The sequence below is a fragment of the Bactrocera latifrons genome, unplaced genomic scaffold (assembly GCF_001853355.1).
Source record: "Bactrocera latifrons isolate USDA-ARS-PBARC rearing strain unplaced genomic scaffold, ASM185335v1 scaffold_326, whole genome shotgun sequence".
Lineage (NCBI taxonomy): Eukaryota > Metazoa > Arthropoda > Insecta > Diptera > Tephritidae > Bactrocera > Bactrocera latifrons.
Window position 1 is genome coordinate 94,466 of NW_017536919.1, and position 22,936 is coordinate 117,401.

General features: G+C 37.3%; 1 protein-coding gene across 10 annotated transcripts in view; it reads left to right on the forward strand.

Annotated features, from left to right (window-relative positions):
- The window catches only part of LOC108971132 (calcium-dependent secretion activator), a 144,276-nt gene that overhangs the window by 22,786 nt on the left and 98,554 nt on the right, over nucleotides 1–22,936 (forward strand). For 8 of the 10 annotated variants that reach the window (XM_018936988.1, XM_018936984.1, XM_018936987.1 and 5 more), the window contains 4 exons: nucleotides 4,676–5,088; nucleotides 13,992–14,109; nucleotides 17,104–17,271; nucleotides 17,326–17,501. In XM_018936988.1, the coding sequence (XP_018792533.1) occupies nucleotides 4,757–5,088; nucleotides 13,992–14,109; nucleotides 17,104–17,271; nucleotides 17,326–17,501 (794 nt within the window). In that variant the 5' untranslated portion in view covers nucleotides 4,676–4,756. Of the gene's footprint in view, nucleotides 1–4,675; nucleotides 5,089–13,991; nucleotides 14,110–17,103; nucleotides 17,272–17,325; nucleotides 17,502–22,936 lie in introns of those variants that run through there. The other 2 variants (XM_018936983.1, XM_018936985.1) reach the window with 1 other exon arrangement.

Consider the following 22,936-nt stretch of genomic DNA (forward strand, 5'->3'; position numbering starts at 1 on the left):
TTACACAAGTTTTACAACAGATATGAGGAGCTCATGCTTTGTCTTGGTTCCCAACTTTAACATAAAAATACAGTTCGTAAGCTTTTAGTACTAGCGGAGTAAAATTACGTTTTTGCGATTTAAAAAATGGCACTATTTACGCGGTGCCTAGGCATTGTACCTAAAAATCTTCAATATAGTAATTTCAAAAACGTAAAAGAATGTGAACTCAAAAACGTTTTCTTATCAAAACATAGAACACGTAACCGAACCTGACACCGTTACTCTACTGAWAAATTTTGTAAAATAAAATAAAATAAAATGCGCTGTTTACTTCAAATAAGGAGGCAGAACCGGTATAAACCGGACAAATCCCTGATCGTACGAAAATATGAGATGATGCAATATAATGGAATTTTATGTATTGTAAAATCTAAAGTCGCATGTTACAGAATATATGTGAGTGACGGAAAAATTCTGTTTTCWGATTGGGCTTCAGTGTATCAAACTGYATTAAAAACACCTAAGAATTTTCATATCACAAATAATCTGTCTACCAGTGTAATTTGTAAAGCCAACGATTTTGAGAAGACAATTTTATCTAAACATTTTCATTTGTAGAAGGTTTGAATTCACATGCTTCATTTTGTGACTGAATCGCTGATTTCCAAACCCAAGATAGATCTACRTGATTTATATATAAGTGAATATTTATTCAAATCAAACTTGTATACTAAATATTCTGCTTTTATTTCTGAATTAATTTTTATACGTGTGACGGTTCATACGATATTAAGGAGATTTCTATGTTTATGACTAGCCATGAATCAACAATAAAACCTTTAGCAGTCATTGATTTATAAATTTCTTTCAATTTATTACCTGGTTGCTATCCAGGTAGTATTAATTTTGAGATTGTTTGTAATGAATGTAATTTCATCATTAAGTTGTGAAGGCTTTAATAGTTTTGGATTTATGCGAAAATGATTTATGTCAATTAGGAGATTGGTTATTGAAGTTTGAATTTCTTCACATTCCTCCATAACTATTCCTATTCAAAGGGTTAATATTTGAAACATCAAGGTCATGTAGTCAGCATTTTGATATTTTATTAGTTCGTTATTAAATAATTTTGTTGTATCATTTTTGTTGCCGAAAATATTTCTAATTGAATGCACGAACTCGCATAATGCTCGCCTTTTCCTATTTTGTCCATTCATGAAGAATTTATTATATACTTTAAGGTTTTTATATCTTTGCTTTAAAGTTGAATTAACCATTATGCTGGCATCTTCGTAATAATTCTCCTTTCACGGGTCTTTTCTAAGATTTGGCGCATGCTGAATATCTGGTCGGTTGTTTATTTGCCAGGTCCAAAGCCACACTGACAAGGTCCAATCAATTGTTGACGGTAGGCTTTAATGTTTCACATAATACGCTCGATAGATCCTAATATGCGATGTTAAGGAGGCTTATCCCACGGTAGTTGGCGCAGATTGTTGGGTCTCCTTTTTTATGGATTGGGCATAGCTCACTTAAATTCCAAACGTTAGAAATGCTTTCGTCCGACCATATTTTACAAAGAAGCTGAGGCATGCTCTTTATCAGTTCTTCGCGGCCGTGTTTGAATAGCTCGGTCGGCAATCCATCGGCTCCCGCCGCTTTGTTCTTCTGCAGTCTAGTACTTGCTATTCGAACTTCTTCAAGGTCGGGCAATGGGACGTCTGCTCCATCGTCATCGATTGGGGAATCGGGTTCGTCTTCTCCTGGCGTTGTGCGTTCACTGCCATTTTGCAGACTGGAGAAGTGTTCCCTCCATAATTTAAGTATGCTCTGGGAATCGGTGACTAGATCGCCTTTGGGGATTCTACAAAAGTATTTCGTAGAATTTTCGAGCGTTACCCCTGTCGGCCAGCTTATCAAGCTCTTCATACTCATGCATTTCGGCCTCTTTCTTTTTCTGTCTACAAATGCGTCTCGCTTTCCTCTTCAACTCTCGGTATCTGTCTTATCCCACACGTGTTTTGGGCCATCGTCACGTTGCGAGGTAGGCAACCTGTTTTCTCTCTGCTGCGACACGGCACTCCTCGTCGTACCAGCTGTTCTTTTGCACTTTCCGAAAACCAATTGTTTCGGTTGCAGCTGTACAGTTCCCTTATACCGAGTTGTTGAGACGAGTGCTCTCAGAGAGCAGGAGTGCAAGCAGAGTATAAAATCGTTCGGATGTCTGTTGTGATTGCAGCTTCTCAACGTCGAACCTTCCTTGTGTTTGGTCACATCGTCCATCTCTTCCTTCAGGGCGTGGGTGCATATCAGCGATATGTTGAAGAACTTCGCTTTGATGAGGATTGTGGCTAGACGTGTATCCAGCGGGGTAAATGATAGTACTCGGCGACGGATCCACGAATCTCACACTAAACTTGCGCTACTTTATATGGCCACTGTAGTAAATGCGCCAAGGACCTACTCGTCTCTGTCCTTGTTCCGTCCATCGCATTTCTTAGACGGCGATGATGTCAGCCTTTATTTTCACGAGGACATCAACTAGCTGGGCAGCGGCACCTTACAATTATGAGACCGGACATTCCATGTGTATGCCCTCAATTCGTAGTCCTTATTTCGTTTGCCATGGTCGTCATCAAAAGGGGTACTCTCATCCCAGGCTTTTTCCTTTTCATTGCGTTTTGCCTTCTCACTTTAGCTTTAATTTTTTTCGCACTCGCGTAGCCTTACTTTTTGGTTTTCAAGCTGTTTTTACAATTTCGTGAGCTGGTCCCATTTAGAAACCTTTTTTGTTGGTTTTTAGAAAAAAATATTGTTTGGACATGTTGTGTTTTATTGAATTCCGTATATGAGCTAAAACTTGCAATTAATTGTACTTAACGCTAAACTTCATACGTTTTACGCTGCAACTTTCATTATTTGTTCAGGTAAGAAATTAACCAAGAGCCTTTCTTTTGGTAAAGTTAACCAGACCTCAATAAACGGATAGTTAGACCTTGATAAAATTGCCGATAAAGAAGATAGCAAATTTACCTATTTAGTTCTGCAGCTCATATTATTTTCTTCAGCAATCGATTGAAAAAGTCACACGATACAGAATCTCCTTTGTATTGCACTCCCCAAAGAGTTCCTCCCGAATTCTGGTGGAGCTTTAGGTGTTGCTCAATATCAGTTTACACAGCCGTATTAGTTTTGCGGGCATACCTACTTCAGAATAAGGAGCTGCTCTCAAAACCAGCTTTGAAATCGACGAAGTGATGATGTGTGTTCTCTTTTCACGGGCCTTTTCCAAGATTTGGCTCATGTTAAATATCTGATCCGTTGTTGATTTTCCAGACCTAAAGGCCCTTTGACAGTGACAGTGATTATAAGCGCACCTCAGACGCTCATTGCAGAGATATTTGGTCATATTGTCCGTCTCTTCCGTAGGGGCATGGGAGGCAAATCAGCCATATGCATGATGTGGATTGCGGCTCATACATCGCATTAAATGCCAGGAATCGATGACTGACTTTTTTCCACCACTAATCCCACAACGAATATAGACTTCTTTATAAGGCCGCTATAGTAAACAAGGACTTACTTGTCTCTATCTTCGTCCCGTGCATCGCATTTCTTAGACGGCTTTGATGCCAGCCTTTACTTTTACGTCTTTCATCAAATATGTCAAAAAGTAGTCGATTATGTGTAAAGTGCAAGTTAAAGTTGAAAAGACAGAAAAATGCACAATTGTGGGACCTTTCCATCACTGTCGAAAACCCATATCACAGGGCCTGCTCGACTATTTTCAAATTTGGTATGTAACATAATTTTGATATTTGTACATTACTCTGTGAAAACTGGAACAGAAGCAACTCTACTTCTTATATATTATAACACAATTTCAAATTCCATCTGATTCTTTCACTTAATTATTTGCGAAAATATCATTATAAAACTTTGCAAAAATAGTGACAATAAATAATGAAAGTTTTAAACTAAGCCATCTCAAATCTAATAATTATTAATATCAACCATAATTGTTAAAGGTCTCAGATATTGGAGTTGTGCACCCCAAGCATTTGTGTTCGAGCTCTTCCAGATTAAGTGCTCCGGCCTCTGGCTGATTATTCTTCAACAACTCTGAAGGTAGTTCTACCACGTCGTCATTGTGCAAATTGGCCAATACCAACTAAATTTCCCCGGTATTAACGTTCGGAAGAGGAAGAGATTAATCGATACCAGCGATATAAACCACTATCAATACCACCGCCGGCCTTTTCGAATAGCTGGTCGAGACTGAAGATATATCCATCGTTTGACGATCCGCGGAAGGGACGATGTCGATTTTCATCTGCGTTCGGGTCTTGACCGTCACTCCTTAAGTCTGGTTCATACGCTCTAGCATACTTTGGGACGATCCGTAGAATCACACTCTCGAAGTAATAGCTTACAGCCTCCTTGGTATCTCTAAGAGGACTTAGCGACTCCTCTACAGTCAGAGCTTTCAGTCCTCAATTTCTTCAGGGGGAAACTGGGAGCCAAACACGAGATCGAGAGCAGTGTAGTAGATCTAGAATAGTTCGGTTTTGAGAACGCCTTAAAATGTTTTGTTCTCTCCTATTCAGAATCTTCACATGAATTTCTGGAATTATGTGCATAATTTGTTCGTCATTTATTTATATATATCGTCTGTTACATTCTTGTTTTTTAGATTTATTGTATAATTACTGAGCGAATACCAAATTTAATCTAAAAAGGAAAACGTACGAGATACGATTTATTGTAAATAACCATGATTGACCCCAGTTCAAGTGAGGAGGAAGGCGATGACGATCCCGTGGTGGTTGCACCAAAAGGTCGCACAGCATCTTCTACTTCAAATTCCAAACCTAATGTTAATGCCACCACAAATGCTGATGTGAACTTCTCTAGTTCTAAATATAATGGCGATCACTTGCAAAACTCTGCGCATAAATCATTTGGCGGTACAGCTAGCGCGTCTGGCAATGCTGAACTTGGAACTGGAGCCGCAAGTGGGAACAGCAAGTTGGAGCATGGTACCCATATGATAACAAGTGGTGATGTATCAGGAAATTTAGAAGTACCAAACAGTGCCATATCGAGGTAAAGTATTTAGCAATATACTTTAAATGTGAATAAAATATTATGAATTTTGACACAATTATCTGTATTAGCCATTTTTATATTCTTGCATCCAGTTGCTGCAGAATATTATAGTTTTCTTCACCTGACGGCGAAGACCTACCTAAAACTAATCGATATAGATATACAGTTATATACACTATATAAATGATAAGGACGACAAGAGAAGTTGAAATCTGGTTGACTGTCTTTCTGTCCGTCCGTGCAAGCAGTAACGTAAGTAAACATTGAGATATCTCGATGAAACTTGGTACATGGGTCCCTTGGTACAAAAAAAAAATCAAGTAGTCAGACCACTGTCACACCCACAAATCGTCATTAACCGAAAACTTATAAAGTGCCATAACTAAGCACTAAATTAAGAAATAGAGCTGTATTTTGGTACAGATCGCAGCGGCAAGTGGCATATGTGGGAAAAATGTTTTAAAACTTTTTTACTCTAAACGATTGGTTTTACACCTTAAAGTATTTCCCCCTCTTTGATTTTTGCAAGTTCCAAGAGTATAAAATGTTCGGTGTCACCCGGAGTTAGCCTTTCCCTGCTTGCGTGTACATGTATATGTATATAGTAGGTACGTATTCGTAAATGTTACAATAAATCTCCTCATACTTACCTTAGGTTATAAAAAAACTGCATTTGTAACTGTTATGTTTACATGTTGTTTATATTTAGAAACATTCAATTCGAGATGACAACTTTAAGAGAAAACTTCTAAAACTCAGATTTGTGAAACAAACTTGAATAAAGAAGATTTACCGGGTCAAAAGAACGAGTTCAAAGAATTATGACTATTATCATTCGTAATGTAACGGGTGATTCAAATATTTTTTTGACTGATTACTCGTGAGTCGTGTCAAGCAGTCGTGTTATTTTTGTTCAGTACTGTTTGGCATTTCATCATGGGAAGACTTGCACCAACAACGTTTAAAAATTGTGGAAATTCTCTACAATGGATAAGAAAGCGGCGAAGCAAATTAATAAGTCTGGTAGTGAACGAGGGCAAGACAGCGGTCGCACTCGCGACTTAGCTCTCACATTACTGTTGACAGTCATAACTTTGAAGTCGTAGACAATTGCGTCTATCTTGGAACCAGTATTAACACGAACAACAATGTCAGCCTTGAAATTAAACGCAGAATAACTCTTGCTAACAGATGCCACTTCGGATTGAGTAGGCAATTAGAAAGTAAACTCCTCTCTTGACGAATTAAAAAAAAAAAAAAACTCCATGTCACTCTATGTTATTTCCATCCCGCTATTTAGTGCAGAGGCATGGACGATGACTACATCTCATGATTCGACGCTACGAGTTTTCGAGAGAAAGTAAAGACAGTTCTTTCGGATGATAATACACATTCCCCATTAAACTCGCAGTTTCTGTTCTTTTTTGGGGAATCTGGATTTGTTATACTGGATGATCATTGTAAATCTGAAATTTTGAAAAAGTGGTATCAAATACAAAACTTTTCGCTCTACAAAAACGATTCGGTGGACTATTTCCATTAAAAAAGGTCCGGTTAAAAGTTATATGCAGCCAAAGTTTTACTAATGTGTTCAGCTTTACAAGGAGCGTTCCAAAGTAAACAGGATTTAAAAAAATTTTTTTTTTCGGCAAAGTAAGTTTATGCTTTTCAAAATAGTCTCCTTCTGCTTTAATACAGCTTTTTGCATACACGGTACAAGCCTTTTGAATGGCCTCTAAGTCTGCATAACGCTTTCCTTTCATGGAAAAATGCATTTTTCCGAAAAGGAAGAAGTCGTGGTTAATGGTTAAAATGTGATTTTTGGTCAAACGGTCACAAGCGTCGATTGAATGTTGGATCCTGAGCAATTTTTGGTCGTCATTCAATTTGTGCGGAACAAACCGTGCACGCACCATTCGTAGGTCCAAATATTCTTTCAAAATGCGATAAATCGATGTTTTGGAGATGTCCAATTCCATTTTCATGAATTTTAATAATGATTTTTGATGAATTCACACACACAAAATTTAATGCTGACTCAAACATACTGACACTTAAAAGCAATCACCTCACTTTCAATGAATGAAATGTCAAAAAATTCTCACTGGAAAATCGATAAAGATAGCAGATTCTAACTGCGGTATTTTTATTGAATTTTCAATTGTTCATAAAATTTTTTTTGATGACTCATGCTCAGCTCTTTACCGATGCTACGGCTGCTCCTATGCTGTCTCTTTCGACCAATTCAGCGATTTTATCGCAATTTTCGACGACAGGCCTTCCGGAGCGTGGCGCATCTTCGACCACCTCTACACCCGAACGAAAACGTTGAAACCATCGTTGTGCGGAAACTGTATTGGGTCCATAAGCTGCACAAAATTTATTGGCGGCTTGAGATGCATTTTTGCCTTTATCGTGGTAGTACTGGAAAATATGAAGTATTTTCTCTTTATTTTGCTCCATGTTTGCGACGCTATAACTCACGAACGACGAATAAAACTACAACTACGCGCTCTCAGCGCCAACTAGCAAAAATACCGCAAGACTTTTTTGACAACCTAATATATGCATAGATTTACGCACCTTGTACAAGTGATTCATAGATTTTATACTATAATTACTATATAAATTAAGTTTTGTATTCCTTGTACCCTTTACCATAAATAATTGGTTCTTAGTTTTTCAGAAGTATTTATATTTGTTGTTTTCTCTTTGTGTCTTTTTACGTCAAAATTTCTGTATCTCAGTGATAAAATTAATTCAAATGATAGTTCATTGATTTCCCGTATAATTTGACATGTCTTACAATGTTTTCGAAAAGGTCTCACTTTTCTAATTAGGGGAAAAATAAAAATAAAACCAGTAAGGAAGTACTAAGTTCGGATGTCACCGAACATTTTATACTCTCACATCAAATACCGTATATGTATATATTATACAGAGAAGGCATCAGATGGAATTCAAAATAGCGTTATATTGGAAGAAGGCGTGATTGTGAACCGATTTCACCCATATTCGTACATGTCATCATAGTGTTAAGAAACTATTATGTACCGAATTTCATTGAAATCAGTCGAGTAGTTCCTGAGATGTGGTTTTTGTCCATAAGTGAGCGACGCCACGCCCATTTTCAATTTTTAAAGAAAGCATAGGTGCAGCTTCTTTCTGGTATTTCTTCTGTAAAATTTAGTGTTTCTGACGGTTCTTCTTAGTCGGTTAACGCACTTTTAGTGATTTTCAACATAACCTTTGTATGGGAGGTGGGCGTGGTTGTTATCCGCTGTCTTCCATTTTTGAACTGTATATGGAAATGCCTGAATGTAACAACTCTGTAGAGTTTGGTAGACAAACTATAGTAGTTTCCGAGATATGTACAAAAAACTTAGTAGGGGGTGGGGCCACGCTCACTTTTCCAAAAAAATTACGTCCAAATATGCCCCTCCCTAATGCGATCCTTTGTGCCAAATTTCACTTTAATATCTTTATTTATGGCTTAGTTATGACACTTTATAAGTTTTCGGTTTTCGCCCATCTTCGAACTTAACCTTCTTACGAAGCCAAGAAATAAGTGTACCAAGCTTCATCATGATATCTCAAGTTTTACTCAAGTTACAGCTTGCTCGAACAGACGGACGGGCAGACAGACATCCGGATTTCAACTCTACTCGTCACCCTGATCACTTTGGTATATATAAGCCTATATCTGACTCTTTTAGTTTTAGGACTTACAAACAACCGTTATGTGAACAAAACTATAATACTCTCTTTAGCAACTTTGTTGCGAGAGTATAACAACAGAATATTTGACTGAATTTGTATACTACTGATCAATGAGAATGTTTGCCTTTCTCATCAAAAATTTGACATCAATATCACATGTAAATTTGCTTTAGCTTGGAGTTTTCGGCTTCGGCTCACCTTCTCCTGATTGTTTCCGGGTTGTAAGCATAGATCCAATACTCACCACCAGTAATAATACACTTTGTTTCATTGCTATAAAGACATTATATTTCTGTGAAATACTATAGAAAATGTGCTCCCGCTTTAGATGTTGTTGTTATTTTAATGATGTTGTTTTAAAACTCTATAGTCCAACTACTGTATAAAAAATATTTTTTTTTCTAACAGTTCTTGTTTGATTTGTAAGATCGAATGTTAAAACTCAAATAAGATTCTTTAAGTTCTTACCAGAGGTGGGGAAAATAAAGTTCTTTCTTGAGAAATATTTCATTCTAATTTTTTTTTTTTGAGTATTTCAAGCCTTTATATACAATTTTGAGAATCTTACGTATCTAATTAAATATTAGGGTCGAAAATATCTCTCTTCCGCCTTTTTGTCTTTTGAATTTCGCAGGTATTTATAAATTTATAAAGCACTAGAGAGCTCGCATCCGGCAATACTCTACACTTTGAAAGATCTTGACATAACCTCCAAAACGACACATCTCTCATCTCTCTCTCATCATCTCTCCTCACATCTACACATCTCATTAGGCAGGGTGAGCCTTATTTAAAGTAAAATTTTGGGTTTGAGAAAGCTGTGTTCACAATGGGTGCCGCATTCGCTAACAATGGAACAAGAACACATTCGAATACGACTTCCTCAGCCACATTTGTAGCAATTCAAAAAGGACAAAGTGGATTTTGTTCGTGGACTCATCACTATGGATGAGATTTGGGTCTATCACCATGATTGTGAATCAAAACCAGAGGCTAAAGAGTAAAGGAAAAAAAAAAGAGCCGGTTTGCAGAAGACAAAAATCCTTTTGTTTCAGGACGTTTCACCAGAGCATTTTGATAATGGCTAAAGTTCATGAATTAAAGTTCGAATTGTTGGAGCATTCACCGTATTCAACAGATTTGGTCTCCAGGGACTTCCATTTGTTTTCAGAACTCAAAAAATTTATGCGTGGCAAGCGTTTTTCATTAAATGAAGAGGTCATAACGGCTGTATTTTGCAGACATTTCGGACTCTCACTTCATAAATGGGATCCACAGATTACAGAATCGTTGGAGCAAGTGTATTAATGTTCAGGGAGATTCTACTTTATAATTGAGTGTATTTTGAATCATAAAATTGTGTTTTTCTTATCAAACGACAAAATTTATTGAATAACCTGGTATATTATATATTTGATTTGTTTTGATGTTCAATTTATTTGAACTTACATAATTTATTGTGTAATTTATTTTCTTATCTTATTTAATACCAGCGTGCCCAGCCCGCTTCGCCGGACTATATTTTGCTCTATTTTCCAATAAAATTAGAACAAAAAATATTTAATTTATCTCTTGATTTTATTAAATTATTCAATTATGTTGCTATTCATTTTCTTCTAGTCTCTCTTCGAGGGGGTGAAGATTATTGCCTACACTCGTGTACATACATGTTAGTAAATAGAGTATCGTTCATATCATTGATACAAAAACATATCGGGCTCAAGTTAATGCCAGAATTGAAAGTATGACGCATGGCTTGGGCATGGTAAATGTGAATTATCTACGAATCAAGGACATTAATAAATACTTATGAAACATTAGGTATTTTTAAAATATTAATGTTGATTACAATTAAGGAATAATTATAATGATTCATGAAATTTAAAAAAACATTGTAAATTGCTCCAACTTTTTAAGATTTTTTATTTTTTTAGCGAAAAATTAAAAATCATAAAAATTGTAAAATGATTTCATCAGATGTAAATGGCAGATAAAAGTCTTTTGTTTCAATATGTGAATAAAAAAATCAAATATTAATTAAATTAATAGAACAAAAAGCTAGTAATTATAAATATATACAATATGAGCGATGTCCATTTCACACAGCAGACTCATCAGTTTGTTAGCTCACCTGTGGGTAGACTACATTTTTCGTATTTTCATTTGGAGTATTAACGTATAAGTTTTTATACATATGTGCCAACTCGGGAGTAAGCCAATTGACCGTGTGAAAAACACTAATTCACCAATCAGTACGTCGTCGCATTTGAATATAAACCGATGATTGTGGCTTCGACTAAATTTAGTGAAATTTTTTAATTGTTAAGCTTGTTCCGCTGCATAATTCAGGCGCGTTTAAATTGCAAATGAGCATTATAGGTAATCCAGTTTTCAATTTTAGTGTGTGTGGCGGCCTTCCAGATGAGAGTGTCGATTACCTTATAATTGATTTCTTCGACGGGAAGTTTCAATTGATTTTGATCATTTGGTGCTTAAATTGCGCGTTCATAAAGCCAATTCGAATTTTTGTAATTAATTATTATATTTGGAAATACTTTGTCGACAACAGCTTGCATATTTGGTTGCACTCGACAAAAATCTTGTGGAAATTAAATGTCATTTGTCGCAGGATCAATTGGAATTTGGCCGTTACCCATGTTGTTGCGAAAATGTTTGAGCAGATGAGGCTTGCTGTAAATAAACACGAATGTTCGTTGAGAGCGTGATTTTTTCGACTCTTCTTCAAAGATATGAAGACTTCAGGAAAGCGTTTAGCTCATCTGCGGGAGTTGAACGCGAAATAACCGGCAAAGTTTGACGGAAGTCACAAGAAAGAAGAATAAGAACACCTCCCATTGGTTGGTCATTTCCTGTAAAATCGCGCAGGGTCTTTTATGGTCCCATTTATCCCAAATTTTAATTTAACACGTTTTGAGGACTTTACACATACCAGAATGTTTGCCAATATTGCAAGTTGGTGTTTAAATATGTTTCATATTGACATATACATCCACAACGCATGTTTCAACACAAATTTGGGTTGTAAAACACTAGAATATCATCATAGTAAATAAAAACTGAATTTGACAGTTAAAAAAAAGTACTCCGATCGTCACAAAACTTTGCAGGATTACTCGTCAGGTCAAGCTAAAGATTTCGTGAAAGTTTCATTGCAATTGGTTCAGCCTTTTCGGAGCCTGCCCGGAACATACAGACATACTTTCATTTTAATATATATAGATTCTTAATATGTAGAATATGTAAAAAAGAATTAAATATATTGGTGCGTTCCGCCCTTTGGTAGCAACGAACATGTTCAATTTTAAACAGTAGATACACTTGTGCCTAGTAAGCGGAAGGGACTGAAAAAAGATGTTTCGTTGCTATAAAGATAGCTCTTCCACCACGAAAAAAAGGAAATAAAGAAATTAATTTTTTTTACTAATAATTTTTTGTGTTTTGATTATAATTAAAAGGTGCGAATATTCGATTTAGCATTGAGTTGGTGTAAGTAGAAAGCATTTATGGTGTTAATTGAGCCCACGTATCCAAAAGAGCTCTTTAATCTCAGAAATCGTATTAAATTGACGAAAATCCTTGTAAACCTTTCCTAATAGCCATCTTCAGATGTTCTCAACAGAACTTACACTAGGAGAACAAGCCGGCCAATTCAAAAGATCAGTATTTTTATGTTAAAGCCACGTTTTCCTTGAAAGGGAAGGAGAAAAATTGGATTTTTGGAGAAAGATGAATTTTTTTTCATCGGAAAAAATGACCAATAAGTTTTGTTGCAAGCACAATATCCACAACCCTATTAATCAAAATTTTATTTTTCTTAATCTTTCCTATTGCCCGTCTTTATTCTTGTTATTTCGCGCAAAACTCAGACGATACTCTTTATGGTGTGGTTTTAAGAGAGGCACTCTCTGCATTTGCTCTCATGAAATATTATGATTTCGTTTCACAGCCCGCCAAATTATTGAAATGGATGCGGAAATTTGGTTCTGTCTTTTCACTTTCCATATTGAAGTAATTTTATTTGTCAATTGTCAACAAATTTCTCTTTCCTGTCGCGTGTTAATAATTTTTCCTTCCACCACAGTAAGTTCTCTGACCATAATTTTCTTTGTTGTTTAGGTAATTACTGGTAATAGTGGTGCACAGACCTTCCCTAATTCCGAACAATGACGCATTTGGTCCAATCCTTACCATTCAAACGTCTATAGCTCTATTCTCTTTATCGTTAAGTATGTTTTTGCGCCGCATTCTCGGTAAGCTAATATAATTTAATAAAAATAATTTATAGCTCTAAATGAAACTGATCGGTATGAGTTTCTTTATAGCAATGAAACACCGTTTTCAGAGCTTTCCGTTTACTACCAGCCGTTAGAAAAAAGTTGTTTGTATAAATTTGTTAAAGTTTTAGATAACATCATTCGTTTTAGGAATGGGGACTTTATTAGTACTTCCCAGAAATATAATTTATGGCAATGAAACAAAGTTTACGTTTCATGACATCCTGGTAGTCCAAAAGCATTGTTTCACAGACGTTAATGCGATGGTGTTTTTCGAACTAAACTTTTTCTTTAGATCTAAATGATCTTTCAAACTGGTTTTCACTGATCCTTCCGTTATTCCAACGATTCCGGCAAGATCTCTGACTGTTAATCGTCGATTGTCAAGCACCATTTTTTTTTATTTTATTGACTTGTTGATCAGCAATTAATCTTGATATTCATCCCGGACGTGGTTCGTTGTAAAAGCGTTTTCGATCCGCACTGAATAGTTTGTATCAATCAAAAACACTTGCTCGCAGAATTCTTTGAACTTGTTTCTGAATAATTTCACACATCGCAAAAATCGGCGAATGCACTTTATGTACATCAGATAGACATGCATATGCTAAACTCCAATGATAATTTTTATGTGACAAATGTCACTGACAGTCATACAAATATGGAAAAAAATATTTCGACGAATGGGTTCTCGCCTGAAATTTTATTTAAAAAGTCTTACAATTTTTGCCCACAGTAGTATGTACATCAGGTATTTTAATGCAAAGATCTTTTGGAGTTCATGGTAGTAGTATTGGTTATAATTTGAACATGCAAAATTTTCAAAATCGCTATACTTATGATAACTGTAATATTAATAGAATTTATAATTGAACCAACTTGCAGCGGTATATCACAAGAGACTCTCAACCAAAGTGTTGGCTCATCACGTGCAAATTCTCTACCTCGACCAATATCGCCGTCACCGTCCGTTGTGAGCGATAAAAATGATGGAGCCGTGCATGTAAGTTGACAAATTTCATACATTATTTTAAATTTTAACAATTTTTGTTTTTAAATGAAGCGTTACATTAATTATTTGGCACAAATAATGTTTCGGAGTCAACAAAACATGTTTGTGTTTATAACTGAGATGTCATGAGTACCAGTGCAGGTTGCAAATTGCAAATCAAATAGGACAGTGCGAAGAAAATAAATTTAATATTAAGATTTTATACATATCTGTACGTATGTAATGTGATGTAGTGAATCTTACGCAAAAAAACTTGATTTCGAATTTTTTGAGCATAATTCGAAGACCTTATAAAGTATCAGCGTGACGAGCTGACACGATTTAATCGAACTATTTCTTCAGTTGAGAGATATCGTTCTTAAATTTTGCACACGTTCCCAAGAAGCTGTTTATTATTTTGAACCGGCGATATCGAACCACCATCGCTAGTGGTTGTCTGATAAATAGCATAACTTCGCGCCCTATGCTAACTGTCGCATCAGAGCATCTGCCCATAATTATCTCGATCGAGAAGTTCCTGATTTCATTTCTGTGGACAACCGTACCTTCATTAACTTTAACAAAGTTAATTTTGTCCGCTTCACAGAATTTAGCACCTTCAACGCACTAACCATTCCTACGGACGTATGCGTTGGCGAACGTCAATTCCGCAAGGTGATCGCAGCAGCTTCCGCTCGCTTCTCCGAATGAGGGATCTCAATTTGGAGATTCGGCGATAGGTAAATCATCATACGCCTACGAAATGGATAGAGCACCTGAAGTTCTGCAACCTCTTCACCGGTGTGAGTAAGGTTTGGGCTACTGTCAAGGCTTTGTCTAACCCGAAGAGACATGACGACCTAGTTGAAGTTCAATTTAATGGTCATACCACCTCGGACCCGAAGAAGTTCGCGAGCTATTTTAGCCTGCAGTTTACACTGCACTCTTCGGTAGGCAACGCAAAGAGATGTGTTACTCGACGGCTGTGCAAAATGCCAAACAACTGCGCGCCGCTTACTTTTACCGATGAGGAGGTTCTGAATGTCATCAATAAAGTAAATCCTCCAAATCCATTGGCCCTAATGGAATCAACATGCTTATGCTAAAGCGTCTAGACCCGAGGGGAGTAAGTTATCTCACCAAGGTCCTCAACCTGTCACTGACCACTCTTCAAATACCTGATGTGTGTCGTTTTCCCACTATTGAAACCTGAGGAACCCGCCGACAAAGGGGAATCTTATCGCCCGATAACTCTCCTCTCCCCAGTAGTGAAGACACTTGAGGCCTTGCTACTCCCGACTTTCACTCACCACCTGAGCCTAGCCATCCACTAGTATGGATTAAGTAAAGTGCACAATCACAGCACTTAGCGTCATAAACGCTCACATAGTCCGTGGCCTCAACCAGAAACCACCCTGTGAGAGAACGCTCCTCGTAGCGTTGGACTTGTCGAAAGTTTTCGACACAGTCAACCACAGAAGGCTACTGCAGGACATAGAGAAAACTACGCTTCCTTCAGGACTGAAGAGGTGGACCATGAACTACTTGAGCTGTTGTCAATCATCCGTAACATTTCTAGGTGAAACATCTAAGCTGAGAAGAGTTAAACAAGGGGTTCCACAGGGTGGTGTCCTCTCTCCGTTAGTATTTTACTTGTACATCTCGAAACTCCCGCAACCACCAGAGAGTATTTCCATAAACTCATACGCAGATGACTGCATGATATTGACGTTGGGCAATGGAATCGATGGCATGTGTTCGAAAGTAAACAACTACCTCTCCGACCTTTCTCGTTTCCTCACTGCACGAAACCTCACACGTCCCCCCACCAATTCCACGGTGACCATATTTACGAACTGGACGAAGGAATATAGACATTAACTTAGTATTGCAGTCGATGCCGTCAAAATTTCGACTGCCAAAAACCCTAAGATTTTAGGAGTAACCTTTAATAGTTTATGCTCCTTCACTCCCCATACGACCGCGATTATTGCCAAAGTACAGAGCCGCAACAAGATCCTCAAGTCACTAGCCGGCGGCACATGGGAAAAAGACAAAGAAACTACGCAGCACCAATATGGTCGCCTGGATGCAGTGGCACGCAGATGAGTAAACTACAGACCTGTCAGAACACAGCACTCCGGACTACGACGGGATGCCTCTTGATGTCTCCCATCGAACACCTATACAGTGAGACGCTTATGCTTCCTGTAAAGGAGAATAATGAACTTCTCTCTAAACAGTTCCTGCTAGGATGTTTCCGTAGGAATCACCCTTGCAGTCATTTGCCTTGAGCGGAGCCGCCTCCTACGAGCACCAAAAGGTCCTTCCTTTACTACGTCGACGACGTCGTACAGTACGCAGATCGAACTTCGGACGCCATTTACAGTGGAGCCATTAATACCTTCACCGACTCCCTTCCCTGAATGGCGTTCTTGGAGTCAAATCACCAAGTATCGCAGGCGAAGAGCTTCAGTTGGCGCGAGAAACGCGGGTGACCCTAGTGAAACTTCGTTGTGGATATTGTAGCAGGTTCAACTCCTACTTATCCAGAATCGACCCTGACATACACAATGTATATCCTGCATGCAACGAGCATGATACTGGCCCCACAAATCCTACTCATCTAACACCCTCCTCCCTTGGGTCCGACCCCGTCGAAACAGCACGTTTCCTGGGACTCCCGTTAGATGACCTCGACGACACAAATGACCCTTACCATCCTAACGGGGATTAGATAACCGTTAAAACAACAACAACCAATATAATATATAGCTGCGGGAAGAGAGTTCGAGTTGCCACGACCATCTGGAGTGATAGTTGCTCAACTTCAGCTCAGGATATTGTAGCAGGTTAGAGTCCTACTTATCCAGAATTAGCACCGCCATTACAAAAATAAGCGTACTATAGCTTCGATGTGGTCGATTTTAATAATTTATTTGCTTTTATTTTCATTTTGGTTATTGTAAATATTCTGTAGTGAGTTATTTCTTTTATGAATTCTAGGAAAAACATGAACGTGAAGAAGAGGATCGCAAGCGGCGTATACAATTATATGTTTTTGTTTCACGTTGTATATCGTATCCATTCAATGCTAAGCAGCCGACTGACATGACCAAGAGGCAACCTAAAATAGTCAAGCAACAATTGGAAACAATTACTCAGCGATTTCAAGTACTTCCATGTTCTTACCAAATGATAAAATTTGTGAAAATAATCTTATTTTAGGCTTTTCTAAAGGGCGAAACACAAATAATGGCTGATGAAGCCTTTCAAAATGCTGTACAAAGTTATCATGATGTTTTCCTGAAATCAGAGCGCGTACAAAAAATGGTGCAATCGGGAGCGTGCTCCCAACATGATTTTCGTGAAGTTTTCCGAAATAATATCGAGAAGCGCGTGAGGTAAATCTAATTACAACAAAAGTATTTTTAATACTCATCGTTACGAATTATAAAGATATCAAGAGTACTCATTTAACATGGCAGTTATTTAATAGTGGCAAAATGCCAACTTGGCTTAAATGAGCCTTCCATGGCAATATTGCATAAGTCAGAAGTTCTTTATTTATCCGTGGTCGTTTTTTTCTAAAAATATTTGACCAATTAATTTTAAAATAACCAAATAATACATCATTATATGTGACCTGGTCTACGGAAAGGGGGCTTAGGTGTCAAAAAATCAATTTTCACTTTTTAGTTGATTCGGATGGAAGATGAGATGCTTTTTCACGTGATAAAATCAAAAACTTGTTTGAAAGTTCCCTAAAAATGTAGAGAAAGAAGAGTAAAAATACGAAAAAATATAATTTTTTTGTAATGAACAAAATATATTGAATTATAAGCTATAAAGACATGATTATACGCTAGAAAAACGTATTATGGGCCAAAAATAATAATGCTGAGTAGTTTATGTTTTTTTCTTTGTTGTCGTTTTTCTTGAGATCTTTTTACGTGTTGATCCGGAGGAAGATGGACCTGGTTCCTTGTCTGGTTTGAGAACATCTTCACTAGTTTTTGCCTTCCGTTTCCTCGATGGCAAATCTTTCGGCAGTAGAGCCACAATATCTACTTTAGATATATTCGAAACTGAGCTGCGAAGATTGTGATAGATGTACCACTGACGTTCCAAAGATAAACCGGCTGGTTGTATAACTTTCGGCATTTCAGGATCGATARGKTTTAACAGAAGCTTAAAGGACTGCACTTCTTCAATGTCTGCAAATTTCTTTGTTTTTACACAATCTGTAAAGATTATGAAATGATGAAATTGCGTTATTCCAACAAGTGACTTGTACAGTGGTTTAATAACTGTCCCATTCATACCGGACGACTTTTTCAGGCGATACAGCTTTATTATAACCCCCAGGAGATGATGACTCGACACACTGCAGTAAATCTGCATACGTGTCGATGTTACTGACAGTATACTTACTTTTGAAAATACCGAAGTAACGATCAGGCGCGAACTTAGTGTACCCTGTAAGTAGAAAATTGAATAAAATAGTTTTGTTAAGACCCCGAGCCAAACGCCATTACAGATATGATAGCACAGTGTTATTCTTATTCTGCCCAACACAATTGTCATAGAAAAGAACGAGTGTTTCAATGTCTTTATAGTACGTTTCCAGGTGATAATGCAGGATGCTCACAACACAGTTCGGTCCTTTACCAACGTCATTTTTTTCGTCTAGCATGTAATTGTACTGTAAAAAAAATATATATATATAAGTAAGATCCTGTAAAGGCGGGCAATTCGAGTTTCTATGATTCAGTTGAAATTCTAACCTGAACCTTTTGTTTTTCGTCTGTAATTGTATTTGGACCATATCCGTCGAAAACTGCGATACTCATCTTCAATTCGTCATCACTGAGTGAAGCAATGTATTTTCGATAAATTGAGTCTCGCCCGATGGCAGTTTCATTATCCGAAAATCCCTGTTTTTCTTGGGAATCGTCCGGGCAGTGGATGAGCCATTAAATCGGCTATAGACTCGATGAATTTAACAGGTTTTTCGATGTCAGCCGGTTTAAATAACTTTGGATGTGTACTTAGTTTATTTGCCAGTCCTTGTTGGCGCACTGTTACACCCTGTGAGGCAAAATGACGTACTAAATGTTCGAAACGCTTCTTCCCACACGCATGTACAAAAAGGAAAAACGAACGACAAACAGGTACTCTGTAGAAGGTAAATGTAATATTATGCCTCATAACTTCTGTATCCTGTCTCTGACCATATTTTTTCCGCCCAGCAAGCTTTGCGTATACACCTTCTAGCTTTTCGTTACTCATAATTCTAGCTTCGGTGTGACTTAGTATCACTAAATCAAGTTCAATTTTCGACATCTCTAAACAATTGTTCCGCGTACTCTCGACCATTTCCCGTAGTATCAGTGTATGACATTTATTATTAAACAATCTTTTGACAGAAATTTTGTTACCAGCTCCTCCTCCTTTACTTCAACAACAGACAGGTCAATCTTAACAAAAGTTTGTTCGGTATCATCTTCTGCCTGAGATACACATACTTCGTCTTCATATAAATATTGGACATATACGGCACTGAACTCCTCATCAACACTCATRTTTCATTTCATGCGAAATGTGAAGACAATAATCAACAGAAACACTTACACAAATGTGATAACAGAACATCCGGAAGGAGAGATGAATGAATACAAGTCAGTTCTTCAGTGCCACTTTTTTAAATGTTCCACACTAGCAACTTACACGATGAACTATAATAATATTCCGACCAAAAACAACACTTTCTGGACGTTCTTGAAGCCTCTGGAAAGGAGAACAATTAATGAGATAAGGAGAACTGACGAAACGAGTTGTTTATTTTTAACAGCTGTTTCCCAGAAAACTAGTTTTCGCACGTTAGCTGCCTTTTCGTAGACCAGGTCACATATTTAAATATACTTACATTTTACATCGAATAAACCAAAACTTATAGTCATTTTATTGTATGAATGTCACTGAAAGTACCACAAGTTTGCGACTTTAAATGATTACAGTCGACGTTCACAAATTCGAACCACTTGATTTATCTTCCAGTTTATTTGTATATGTATTGTATAAGCAGAAATATTGGTTAAACTTACTTAAAAAACTATATTAAAATTATTTTTTATTCGATTCTTTTAATAAAAACAAGAAAATCTAGTACAATACATACAGGGTCCGGCAATCAACCACAATTGTAACCAATTAAAAAAGCCATAAATTCGGTTTGGAAAATAATTTTTATTTATTTTAAAGTAGAAAGTGTGTGAAGATCTTAACTATGGACTTGAGACGGTCAAATAACGAATCGCAAGCTGCCCGAATGTGACTTGCCGGTAATTTGGCCAACTTGGTCCACTTGCGCTTTGTAAGACGGAGAGTTTACAAATTGCTTGATTGGAAAATTTTTCGTCACAAAACACAATGTTCGGAATTTGACCGCTTTCGGTAAAGCGAAGCAACTGCTTCGCTCTCTCAAGTCTTACTTGTTGCTGCTTTGGTGTGAGATCATGGGCTTTTTGGAGCTTGTAAGGCTTGACCTTGAGCTCATTTTTCAATATGCGTCGGAAGCACTGTGTCGTTTCGCTCAAGTCGCTTCTTCACTTTCCGAACCATCTCACGTGACGTTGCAGTCTTTTGATGGCCACCTCCATGGCGTTTGCGATGCTATCAGTATCATTGTAACGAGTGATGGTCCGATAAAAAAATTTTACTCGCGTTAAGGTGTTTGAACTTACGAACAATTTTTTGTAAAACGTTGGTCTAAGAAGATTGAGATTCGCTTGCCACGAAAATTCTTTTTACATCTTTGGTGAAGCCTATATCAGAGTATGCTTCCATGGTATGGAACCCTTGTTATCTAGTTCATTCTGAGAAAATAGAGTCCGTTCAAAAACATTTTTTACTTTTTGCCTTAAATCATTTGCATTGGGATTCCAGTTTAAATCTTCCCCCTTATACTAACCGTTTAAAACTTATAAATCTCCCTACACGCTAGTCGTAGGGAAATTCTTGGTATAATATAAAATAATTAATTTCTTGTAAAACTCATCAATCGGTCTATCTTTCTTATCTAATATTAATTTTAACATTCCCGCTCGCTCTACCAGGAAGTTTAAACCTTTGCTTTTAAAATTTTCTAGAACAAATTTCGAGTTAAGCGAACCATTCAGCCGTATATGTCACGATTTCAATTCTCATTCCAGCACATTTGATCTAACAGATTCTCTCTTTACCATTAAAAAAACTATTTTATCTACTCTTAACAAGTAACATTTAAAAATTATAAACTTTAATCTAATTCTTAATTTTGGCTGTTGAAATTTTTGTTTCTGTAGCTGAGCAGCTTAAGATCGCAACGCTTAAAACTCTCCTGCCTTTTATGACTCGGCTAATTCCGCTCGTTCGCGGATTGCGCCCCGCGTGTCGGTTGGGCGGGAGGAGGGTAATCGTTGGGTATTGTTATTATTAAATTGCTGGCTGTGATTTTCTTGCTAAATATAAAGCAATCACACTATTACGTTTGAATTCCATCGCTGATAGCTTTTTTGCGTTCACTTTTGGCAAAATGCTTTTATACACTTGTGAACAATACTCAATATTTATAAATAGCTGATTTCAGTGCGAGAGCTGCGCGAACGGTCTGTAGTTGGTTACACTTCGAGTGCCGGACCCTGTATGACATGTTAAATCAACAGATGCAACAAAACATAGAGATGCACTCCAATTACATTAAACGTATTTTTATACTCTTGCAACCAGTTTCTACAGAGTACTATAGTTTTGTTCACCAAACGGTTGTAGTTATCATATAAAAATAATCGAGATAGATATAGGGTTATTTTTATAAAAATTACCAACATGACGAAAAAAGTTGAAATCTGGGTCCGTCTGCCTGTCCGTCCATCCGTGCAAGCTGTAACTTGAGAAAAAATTTAGATATCTTGATGAAACCTGGTATGCAGGTTACTTAGTACAAAACAAGTAAGGAAGGGCTAAGTTCGGGTGTCACCGAACATTTTATACTCTCACATGATAAAGTGATAATCGAGATTTCAGGCGTAGTTGTGAACCGATTTCACCCATATTTTGTACATGTCATCAGGGTGTCGGGAATATATTACATACCGAATTTCATTGAAATCGGTCGAGTACTTCCTGAGATATAGTATTTGGTCCATAAATGGGCGACGCCACGCCCATTTTCAATTTAAAAAAAAAGGCTGGATGCAGCTTCCTTCTGACATTTCTTCTGTAAAATTTAGTGATTCTGACGGTTCTTCTTAGTCGGTTAACGCACTTTTAGTGATTTTCAACATAACCTTTGTATGGGAGGTGGGCGTGGTTATTATCAGATTTCTTGTATTTTTGAACTGTATATGGAAATGCCTAAAAGAAACGACTGTATACAGTTTAGTTGATTATATAAGCCAAAGTGATCATGGTGACGAGTAGAGTTGAAATCCGGATGTCCGTCTGTCCGTCCGTCCGTGCAAGCTGTAACTTGAGTAAAAATTGAGATATCATAATGAAACTTGGTACACGTATTTCTTGGCTCCGTAAGAAGGCTAAGCTCGAAGATGGGCAAAATCGGTCCACTGCCACGCCCACAAAATGGCGGAAACCGAAAACATATAAAGTGTCATAACTAAGCCATAAATAAAGATATTAAAATGAAATTTGACACAAAGGATCGCATTAGGAAGGGGCATATTTGGACGTAATTTTTTYGGAAAAGTGGCCCCGCCCCCTACTAACTTTTTTGTACATATCTCGAAAACTACTATAGCTATGTCAACCAAACTGTATAGAGTCGTTTCTTTTAGGCATT